The sequence below is a fragment of the Lissotriton vulgaris genome, chromosome 6 (assembly GCF_964263255.1).
Source record: "Lissotriton vulgaris chromosome 6, aLisVul1.2, whole genome shotgun sequence".
NCBI lineage: Eukaryota > Metazoa > Chordata > Amphibia > Caudata > Salamandridae > Lissotriton > Lissotriton vulgaris.
Genome location: NC_141694.1, coordinates 64,300,745 through 64,312,876, shown reverse-complemented (window position 1 = coordinate 64,312,876; position 12,132 = coordinate 64,300,745). Strand labels below are relative to the sequence as shown.

The window sequence follows — 12,132 nt, the reverse complement described above, 5'->3', positions numbered from 1 at the left end:
TACCATCTGCAGCCCATATGCCTCGAATGGAATATGCTACTTACCAGTATGCATCTGTTCTTGGCATAGAGGGCTGCAGAGTGGTACATGCCCTCCCTGCCTCCCCGGAAACCTGTGTCTGTTCCAACATTATCTTATTTAGATACACTTACATGCGCATCTCTTTCTGTATTCTATCATACTACTCCATCTAACCCTACTATGGCAAAACAATCTAAGGATGGAGCCGATGCCCATGCGCACCATCACCCAAGGGAGGAGTCACCAGCCTTGTGACTACAAAAGACTTCTTCAAGAGAAAAACAAGTACAATCATCGAGCCCAACACCAGATGGCGATCTATTCATAATGTACCACTCTGCAGCCCTCTATGCCAAGAACAGATGCATACTGGTAAGTAGCATATTCCATATATATGTATATATATAGCTTCATATATGTTTTCACGTATATGTATATATGTTTTTCCGGGGTCCCCGCGAATGGGCGGGAATATTCATGTGCTTATGACTTTGATGAGGATCCCCTGGAAGAGAACTGGATTCCGTTGGATGTTTGTTCTTTTTACTGTGCTATGTTGTTGGTTTGTGTGTTTTAGTTTAGTAGTTAGTACTGTTGTAACCCACGTGATAGCCAGCTTTGTTGCACAATAATAAGTCATGATTATCATCAACAGATTGTCAGTATCAGTACAGCTGTAGATAATAGATATTGTACTATTAACATAATTTTTTTTTTCCTTATAGTGACGGCGTGTGATTGCTTCCAAATCTTTGTGAGTGAGTTTGGGAGATCAATAACTATATGTATGCTTTCAGAATAAACAGTATAAATGAGCATTGTATCAGTTAGTACTTGTATAGTGCAAAATGACTGACTGGAGCCCATTACAAAACTGTACATTTAGGGGTGTGAGAGATGATTTAAAATCATGTATATCGAGCAGGGAGGGCTGGAGAAGGTGGTATTACTTGTGTTGGATCCAGGTTGCTATGAGAAGCAGGGAGGCGCCATTTTTTTCTGGGTAAAAAACGGAATCTAATAATAACCTCTTTTCAGTGCCTGATTGTCATTAACACGCTCATATTTGTCTCCATATCTTCCTTAGCGCCTGCTAACACTGCATTTATTTTTGTTTGCTATTTAAGGTCATTCGGAGATTCTGCTTGGATTCTTCAGGTCTGACATCATGAAGGCAAGTCCATTAAAGCGACATCGGAACATCCATTGCACTCCCCTGCTCTTCATGTGTGGCATCTTCACGGTTTCTGTTTTTATGAATGCAAAAATTGGTGTGCCAGAAACTGTGTTGCATCATATTACTCCCAGTGCCAGCCACATCTTGAAATATACTGCGCATTCTACAAGCCAGATGTCGACTACACGGCACCCACTCATACCGCCTTATCCATACGACTACAAGTTCATTCTCAATGAGCCAGACAAGTGCAAGAGGGAAGCACCTTTCCTGCTTATCATGATCATTGTAGATAGCAAAGATGTTGCCGCTAGGCACGCCATTCGAAGCACTTGGGGTAACGAAAGCAGCATCCCTGGGGTGTCTATTGCAAGGATTTTCCTGACTGGGATTTCTCCCACAATGACCAATGAAATCCAGAACATGCTCCAGGAAGAGAGTGTGACTTTCAAAGACATTATTCAGCAGGACTTTCTGGACACCTACAATAACCTGACCCTAAAAACCATGATGGGGATGGAGTGGGTGACCAAATACTGTCCTCGAGCCAGCTATGTCATGAAAATAGACAGCGACATGTTCTTCAATGTGGACTTTTTAGTCCACAAACTTCTGAGGCCTGAGCTACCAGTAAGGACACACTATATGTCTGGCTATATTGTTTCAAATACAGGGCCACTCCGGAGCAAAGCATACAAATGGTACGTCCCGGAAGAGGTCTATCCAAAGGACAAGTATCCTCCATATTGCGCTGGACCAGGCTACGTTTTTTCTGGAGATGTGGCCAAAAGGGTCTATGATGTGGCTCAAACCATCCAACTAATCAATATGGAAGACTCTTTCATCGGAATATGCATGGATGAGCTGAAAATTAATCTCACAAAGCCCCCCAGCAATGTGTTCAATGGGCATAAAATAGAGTACAACAGATGCCAGTTCTCTTCTCTCATCACTGTGCATCACTACAGCCCTCAGCGACTGCTGGAAATATGGCCAGACTTCCAATCCAGGAATGACTCAGAGTGTATAGCAAAGAAAACAAGGTGAACTGGGGCTAGGCCTAGTGACCATTGGGCATCCAAGGGTTTATGCTGATGTTAATCTGAGGGTCTGTATCCTAAGATACTCAGGATCGTCCTGTATCCAGGCAAACATAATGCTTTATGGGGATGAAAGCTGGACAGGAGGTTATTCAATCCTGTGATACCAAATAAATCTGTGAGCCTCAAAATTAACTGTAAAGAGAGGAATCATGACAGATATGTGCCTACTTCTTGGGTCCTGCAGCTAACATTATTTTATCGTAAGCTATGACTGACCATTTCCAAACTGCATACTTTTTAATTTTCTGATATTTTCTCTCAAGTGCAATACAGACCCGAACATCCAAAGTCATTCTGTTGTACCTTTATATAGCAAATGGGATTTTTATGCACTGCTTGTTTGTCACTTATCTTGAAGACTGTCAAGGCTCCTAGAAAATATTGCTGATTTTCCAAAGACTCTTCTTTTACTTCAAAATGAAGTTTTAATCTTTCACTTGTGTACTTGTTTACTGTTCTGCACTGTTAGACTTTCGTTTGTTAAAGTGTACCTTGTTCACTTATCCTTAACTTCAGATTCTGATAGTTTGTTTTCTCTAAATGTTTATTAGATATAAAATTGGCACTCTGTAAATCAGTTTCTTGAAATAAGTAAGAATCATGAAAATGAAATGTGCTTTATTCTCATTTTACATGTGCAGCAATTCAGTAAGGTCATTTGTGGCTATTATCTAATTCCAAATTAGGCAAAGGAAAACGCAAAATTTATGGTTTAAAAGTCTAAGATGGTCATAGATTGCCTTATGTTTAAATTTAGGTGCGGAGATTTAGAATTATTTATGAAAGGGCAGACACTTCTATATGTCCCTCAACCTCTCCCTGCAAACCATGTGCACATATTGGTCTCTTACAGTACATCACCTAACTAGTGCATGATATATTTGTCTGTGTGGCAGTCATTAGGGGGCTCATTAGGATGACGTAACGATCACCACCGCCAGGCCGGCATGGCGATCGTTACGCCATCCTCATGTGAAATACCCCCCGCCATATTATGATGGCGGTGGGTATCGTGGCCTCCGCTGATCAGCAATTTTTACGATTGCCGGCCGGGCGGAGCTGGGCCAATAATAAGGTGTCGGTGCCCAGCAGGCACCGCCAGCCATTTTAGGATAAGGGTGGTTTAAAGGCCTTTCCATGGCGGTGAGACCGCCCCACATCTGGCGGTCAGTCCCATCGCCAATATGATGGCGGGCTGTTAAAATGATGAAAGAAGCGTAGACCAGGTGAAGTAGATAATAAGATCTCTACTTTATTCATAAGATCTCTTGATAGTTACAGGTGACCAGATGTAGTTAGATCCATTAAAGTGCCCCACCAGGAGCAGGCTCTCCACTGCTCAGCCCATCCACACCAACTGACTAACTCTTCCAATCCAAACACACTCAACATTCCATCTGACATCATCACTGGCTGAGCAGCAGGGAGAGAACTTCTGTAGGGAGGGTGCATTAAGTAAAAGGTGCATTACAACACATCCCCCCCTTTATAATGATAGAAAACAAAAAACACATGTGAAGTTGATAAAACACACGTTCCAACAAAAGAGGATGCAATAATAACAAAATTATACATCATCCCCTTGCTATATTGATCATGACAACAAATGCATGAAAGTTGCCAAACATACAAATGAAGACAAAGGAAGATGCATGAGATAACTCAGATTCTACACCCATCTCCCCTTCATAATGATCACAAACAACAAGAATGCAAGTTTAAAAAAAACATCCTTCAAAACCAGTGGAAACTATCCACATAACTCACGTCCCAAACTACGGGTACAATAATGAGTAGCCAAATGCACCACAAACTAAGGCACAAAACTGTGGCAGAAGAGGGATCTACAACCCTCAACTGCACAAACCAATGACAGAACCAGGCCTACCCAAAAGAAATGGAATAAGACACAGCCCAAACTAAGACAGGGTAATAAAACCCCCAAAACACTCTAAAAACCAATATGGGTATCCTTTAACCCAAAGCAACCATATCCTGGTTTGCTTAAACCCAAAGCAAATATATTATGAGAATCACCAAACTCAACGTGCACAACCAAAATGCACAGTCTAAACACCTCCCTTAACCCAAAACACTCTGGAACCATACAATAAACTCAGAAAACCCAAAAACAAAGGGTAAAACAAAACTGATTTGAGAAGTTACACTACACCAGGGGTAACTTTCCACGTGTGTACCCGTCACACACAAACTAGGTAGCGTATAAACATACGACCAAGCAAACCAAAAAAACTAGGGTATCCCTTAACTCACATGTCTAGCCATCACACACAACATACATACCAACATAACGCAGGGCAACCCAAAAGAAAACTAAGGAATCCCTTAACTCCACAAGACACACTCGCTAAACTATAGGTAACCTTAAAACCATCAACAAAAAATACAGAGTTCCCCGGGCAAAGTCAACTAAATGACTAACGTTAACCTCTCTCTCATTGGGTTCAGCAGAAAAAGTGAATAAGCTTAAAACCATGACACCCTCACAAAAAAACTATAAATAGACCCCAGTTACACACAAACCAGACCAAAAATAAAGCAATAGTCTCCTTCCCTACACAAGGGTAAAAACTAATAAACCAATGCAAAAGGGTAGACTCTCTGTTGTGTGTACAGTCTCGCACAAAGTATGTAGGACAAAACACTACCCACACTCCCCCCTTACACACAAATTGTGAGGTGAACATAATAAAAATAAACAGTCCACAAGAAAATAAAAAGCTAAAACAAAAAATGTAGTCACCGTGGTCTTAAAGGCATACAACAGGATGAAGCAACCTGTCTAACTCACAAACTGCGTTGCTTTGGTGAGCGATATCTCACCCGAGGTCATCAAAAATCCATGTCATGCTGTAATAAAAACCGGAGCTCGATCTATGCTCCCGAATAAGGCAAGACACAAAGCAGGCAACAGTATCTTCAAGCCCCGCAAAACACAAAAGTCCATGTGTAAGACTCTCGCAGGAAATAATTCGTTCCCATGGTGATAATCTTAAAGTGATGTGAAGATTTCCCAACACAGAAACTAGAAAAGCAAAACAAACTACCAGATCTCCGTGTACGATGTTGTGGCAGTCCAGTAACCATGGATACCAAAAATGGCGGTTAGCGTGCGCGATGATGTTTATGCGCGATGACATCACAGGCATATCGCACAACAAGCTAGTCAAACAGAATGAGGAAAAGGAATGGCAGAAACGCTTCTGTACACGACTGCCCCAGAGGATTCTATGACGCCTTAGATCACCAATACTGCCAGAAGATTCTGTGACATCATCAGTCACAAACTGAGGCAGCAGGGGAAAGACGACTCCGGACAGAAACTGTCAACTGTCACCCAAAGGAAGGAAGGCGGTAAGACTTCGTTTTCTCCGAAGGTTAAGGGAAAGTTACACTGAAGAAAAAGATAAACAAGACATCAGCACCACCCAGTGGCTGAAATTAAGTACTTTCCTCCCCAAGGCTTGATTTTTCCTCCGGATATAAACAAAGCATGCAGAAGCTGATTTACAATTAGCTTAACACTCCAAGGCTCGATTATTCCACTGCACCACACATCAGCTGGTAGTAATCCTTCACTTTACAAGCAGGTTCAAATTCCAATTCCCGAACCACGAATAAAAAAAAATTATTAATACTTGGAATTGTATCAGTCATAACCAAAATTATTCTCTGTTATTGAGGGACATGGCACAGCTGTAGACAAAATCCGATTACAAAAATTCACAGCACAGCTGAAACAAAACTTCTGGATTCACACCAAGACTGTCCCAAAAGTGTAAATAAATAGTCTTAACTGGGAAGAAACTACACCATGCGTTGAGGGCGACTGTTGACAGGGTCACTGGTGGGGCATATGGGGTGCGTAGTTTCATCCACTTCACTTACTTGAAGTCTTTAAGTTCCAAATCTTTAAATCCTTTTTAGAAGCGCTACTTCATCTACTCCAGTTTTAAAAGTCAAATCCATCCAAGGTAGCTCCATGGGTTCTTTTAAAATCGTCGCCAGTGTTAAAACGATGAAAGAAGCGTAGACCAGGTAAAGTAGATAATAAGATCTCTACTTTATTAATAAGATCTCTTGATAGTTACAGGTGACCAGATGTAGTTAGATCCATTAAAGTGCCCCACCAGGAGCAGGCTCTCCACTGCTCAGCCCATCCACACCAACTGACTAACTCTTCCAATCCAAACACACTCAACATTCCATCTGACCTCATCACTGGCTGAGCAGCAGGGAGAGAACTTCTGTAGGGAGGGTGCATTAAGTAAAAGGTACATTACAACACGGGCGGACTGATGTCCGCCCGCCATCATTATGAGTCCCTTTGTTCCCAAGAGATAGATATGGTATTTCATGACTTCCTCTCTAAAACGTTAAATGAAGTGCTGTGTATATGGAAGATTGTATGGTTCATGAAAAACCATTAAGAAATGATTATTAAGTTTAAATTGTATAATAATTTGGAAGAACAGTTAGTTCAGACGAGATAAGTCAAGTTATACTAGTGAATTATTGATTAATACTCGAAAAATATCAGTCATAAATGATGAGCACCCATATCTTGGAAAATAATGACACTATGTATCATGTAGAACACTGGCTTAATTGATTGGTTTTAACAACTAATGTGAAGTTGTTACCTGTTTCCTGTACTAAAATATTGTTTATATGTTATCAGACTTTTCACTGTAGGACTTAGTAGATCGATTCATGTCTTTTTAGTATATGTTTCTAACCCTTTTCTTGTTCTAAGGCGAATTGTGTTTACATGATGTGGAATCCAAAGTGCTGTATTCCAATGTTATATATTTAATGAGAAAGGTGAAGATAATTTAGATGTTATTTTGAGAAAACAAATTGTTCTGGCAACAAAGTTTTTCACTATTTAAATGTCATTGCACTCTGTAATTTAAATCGAAAGTAAATAATATCCCTGTATTTTATAGAGCCTATCATTTTTTTTTTTCTTTAGTGAATTTTTATTAGTAACCAGACTTACTCACCCATACATTCACACCAACATGAGTAAATCTCCTTATGGGAGTCAAATTGCAGTCAAATATGATAATGGTAGTCATAACACCAACAAACTCGTAGCTATATGGTATTCACACCTCCTTTTCCGGTACTTGCTCAATATGAAAAAGCACAAAGATCAACCCAAAGACAAGAACATTTTCAGTGTGGAAAAGTGGAGGAATGACTCCGGAAATAGGTAGAGGGAAATGGGTTTCTCACAAGAGAAAAATATTTTTCTACCGGGCATAAAAAATGTCATTCACGCTTAAATGTATGCATTCACACAGTGTGCATTTCCGAGCGAGTGTTTACACACTTGTGAACACAAGTGAATATGCAAGAGTTGTAGATTCCAGAAGAGAAGTACCTATACAATTCATTATGAGAAACAGGAAAGATGTACAATTGTAAATGTATGAAATGCAGGTGTAACCTCCCAAAGGAGGAACCTGTAAGTGTGAGATAAAGGGGCAGGGAGGGATGGTTGATGAAAGAGGCATGAGGTGGAATCAAGACTACACACTTGCCCCGCAGTAACTCTGACCTGCACTACACTGAGAGAGGAAGGCTCTGCCACACCGCCGGGTCCCTGTGCTGTTGAGACCCCCCACCGCCTCCCTCCCGCCGTCCTGCTGTTTGCTTTCACCTGACAGCGGGGCCGCCGAGTGGAGCGAGGCGAGGGGCTGCCTACAACTCCCGGCAGCCCTCGAGGTCTCCAGACACACCCCCTTCACGACGCGCCAGGAGGCGCATAAAGGGCGCCGCCGTAACAAGGAGTTGTGACACGCTGCTTCGCCACACTTGCCCCGCAGTAACTCTGACCTGCACTACACTGAGAGAGGAAGGCTCTGCCACACCGCCGGGTCCCTGTGCTGTTGAGACCCCCCACCGCCTCCCTCCCGCCGTCCTGCTGTTTGCTTTCACCTGACAGCGGGGCCGCCGAGTGGAGCGAGGCGAGGGGCTGCCTACAACTCCCGGCAGCCCTCGAGGTCTCCAGACAAACCCCCTTCACGACGCGCCAGGAGGCGCATAAAGGGCATCGCCGTTCCCTCTCGCGGGACGCGAGCGGGACGCTGGGCGCAGCCTGGGCCAAGGGTGGGCCCGTCCTAGCCCGTCACAGACCGGAGGAGACCGGGCCGGGCGCACCCCCTTAACATCCAAGCCAAGGTAACTTCTTGCGCAACAGTCCTAAACCAACCCACTGAGTACACAACAATAACCAACGAAACATAACGCATTGGAAACCCATATATCCCATCCTACTTGGCCAAGATACATACTATGTCAACAAGAGGCTCGAGAAGCAAAACCATAAAGAAAAATATGGCGACCACTGTTGGTCCCATCGAACAATTCCTTCACAAAGTAAATGAAACCATAGACCAAACAGTATCGATGATTGATCGTCGTGTTTCATATGAACTTGATCAAGCATGACGCTCATCTATGGGTGTCCTGGCAGAGGCTCAAACTAAAAACGTTGCACTACAAAATAAGTCAACTTCCGAGACAAATGTTGAAATACACGCATTACCAAATACAGTTGACCTTTCAGTAGCCTCGCAATTGTCCAATTCACAATCTTCTCAGGACCTTGAACAGACTCCCGATATTTTTGCTACACTACAACCAACACAAAACGAGCTAACACAATCAGATTCTAGAGGCATCAGGGAAGAAGCTATTCCCAAAACTCAGACCCAAACTGAACCACGCTCTATGAGTCCAACACATTCAACTGCCATAAACCCTGACTCTGAACTGTTTTTAAAGGCTCAAAGCCTACAGAATATTCCCAACATAGACCACTCTAACAATACCACGTCTGACGTACTTATAATTGAAGATCACCTGAACAGACCTAATTCAAAACAACCTCGACAAGAAAAGTCGGTTCAATATCCAATAAAGGCCACAAATAATTTAAAGGTAGAATCCTTCCTACTAAAAGAAATATCGGAAATAGTAAAACATCAGCTACACCCTATACAAAAAAGTCTTGAAATAATAGAAAAGCAAATGGCCATATTAATTGCCACTGCAAAAACAACTACCAACTCAAAGATAAAAGACTCTTCAGTTTCATCAGACCTTACTACCAACCCCGGAAAAACTAATGCCACCAACATTCAGAAACAGGTAGCGAACAATCTTGCAATCACAAAACCCACAAGCAATATAAACACAAATACAAGAGAACGAGAAGGAACAATAACTAAACCAACTCACCCCTCGAAAACCAAGCCCAACCAGGACAAAGTAAAAATCATTACTGATCCACAAAATCAACCACCTTCAAACCCGATTCCGGCAAAAACACCATCAGTAACTACCCTTACTATTCCACCTGTATCAAATACTCCCCGACAAGATCCACCACAGAGAACAAATACCAAACCAGAGCGAACGAATAAAAGATGGCCAAAAGTAGTAAATTTCCCACCGGAAGCAGCACCCTTTGTTGCTATATTAACCGGAGTCCCAGAACTAAGTAAAGACACAGATGAACCTACCTGGTCTCTATATCAACAGGCCCAATCACCCAAATAACATCACTAGAATCACCACAGTGAGAAGGGTGTCCTGGATAGGTCACCAGCCTAAATCAATTCACGGTGACTGTATAATAGTTAACTTTGAAAATCCACGAGCAGTGGACTACATCTGTTCCTGGGACAGCCCAGAAAATAACGATGGAATAAATGTCAAACGATTATCGTTCTTCTATCCCCGACAAACCCACCGTTTCGAGGACCCCAGTTGGCCATCAAACTGGTCATGGAGTCAACCCGACCAAGGTCCAAGAAATTGGAATCAGGGTGACAGAGGGCAGGGTAACTACCAAAGGCCTCAGCCGCAGGGAGAATGGGGATATGACCACAGAGAACGAGGTGATTGGAACAACTACGGCAGGAGGCCGTACCAACACCAGTACAGAGAACCCTGGACCGGAATCCCAACTTTCAATCATTACAGCTGCTTAGATATGGTCGACTGACCACCATCACAGCCTTTCACATTGACTCTTCCGCATAGTCCCAGACTACAATTACTCCCCTCACCAACCAAACCGAAGAGTAAGATGTCTGACAAGGTCTACAGCTCACATAAAGACAGAAAAGAAGATGATCTTATCCTAGAAATCACAACTCAAAACGTAAGCAGTCAGACCAACGATCGTCTTCATCACTCCAAATCTGTCCCCAGACCGCAGTCTACGCTACATCCTTCCTCGGACAAACCAGCCGAGGTAACTTTGAACACAGTCCCTCCAAATCCGATTGTAGAAGCAGAACTACCTGAACTGCCATCCCAACCTGGCAACTCCACCACAGAAGCTGAGAGGAAAATGTTATTTTGGAATGTGGCGGGTCTAGCAACCAAGTATCTCGAAAAAACCTTTTTAGATCTGGTTCACACAAATGACTTAGTTTGCCTCCGGGAGACATGGCTGAACGATCCAATTCACCTGGTGGGATTCAGAACTTACTTCTCCCAAGCAACAAAATCATCCTCTGGGAGAAGTAAAGGGGGCCTAATTACGTACATCTCCAACCTTTGGCCCTGTCAGGAAACAACGCCTATAACACTCCACCAGAATTATCAGATCATCGATATAAAAGCATCACACCAAGTCACCTATACCATAATAAACTTTTATAACAATATGAGCCTGCCGGAACTTACCAAAGCTCTAAGCGAAATTAGCGATGTAACAAATCAGTTAAAAATCAAATACGCCAAAGTCACCCACTCAATAATTTGGGGCGGAGACTTTAACCTGCATATTTGCAGCAAAAGTGACGCCCCAACATGTGGGATCACAGACGAACAAGATAACCCTATTACCCATTTTTCCCACACAGAGGAAGGAAACATCATACAGGCCATCATGTCTGAGTTAGATATAGGGTTTGCAAACTTGCTAACGACACCGACTATCCAATTTACACCAACGTTCCACGGAAGAGGCGCCCAAACATTAATTGATTACATCCTAGTTTCCATTAACAATGCTACACGCATAAAGCACTTTGAAGTGGATAACAATGCACTTAGTGATCACCATCCACTTAGACTAATCTATCTAGAGCCTGACCATCAAAAAATCCAAGCTAAGGACTACATGGGCCTTCTACATCAAGAAAACCTTACATTAAACAGACTGAATGGCTTTACCCTCAAACGGGGTAACCTAGACCAAGACTCAATCAGCACAAGCATAATCAAAAAATGCAGGACTCACATCGACAACTGTCTAAACCCTCTGGCAACCCCATTGGAAATTCTGACCAACTACAATGAAATAGTGAAAACCATCGGTATTGAACTAACCAAACCTAGGAAACAAAATAACATTCTAAGAAAAGGTTGGTTTAACACCCAGTGCACAAAAACCTACTCAGCATTAAAGAAAGCCCTAGCAAAGAAAGATCGAAACAGAGAAGAGATTGTGCAATTAAGGAAAACATATAAGCTCTCACTCAGGCAGAGGAAAAAAGAGATACAATGTAATCTCTGGACCCAACTCTTAAACAGTAGCACACAAAAGGACAATATAGCCTTCTGGAAAATTGTAAAATCGCCATTCTTAACTGGAAACAATGACGGTCCTTCGCTGGATGTTGCAATAAACGCTGAGGACTGGGTGCAACATTTTTCAGGGGTCTTCGGTGAGGATAAACCCGGAGACTTGGCCCCTACACCCCTGTCCCTCCCTCCGGTGAACTACCCGATAGAAATTCACTTCACTATGAAAGAAATAACGAAAGCGATAAAGACTGCAAA

General features: G+C 42.5%; 1 protein-coding gene across 1 annotated transcript in view; it reads left to right on the top strand.

The window, feature by feature from the left end:
• Positions 1 to 4,635, top strand: part of LOC147706791 (beta-1,3-galactosyltransferase 2-like) — a 194,197-nt gene extending 189,562 nt beyond the window's left edge. Inside the window, exon 2 of the mRNA XM_086925923.1 lies at positions 1,149 to 4,635. Coding sequence (XP_086782049.1) covers positions 1,190 to 2,245 — 1,056 coding nt within the window. The 5' untranslated portion in view covers positions 1,149 to 1,189 and the 3' untranslated portion in view covers positions 2,246 to 4,635. The remainder of the gene's footprint in view (positions 1 to 1,148) is intronic.
• Positions 4,636 to 12,132: the final 7,497 nt, after the last annotated feature.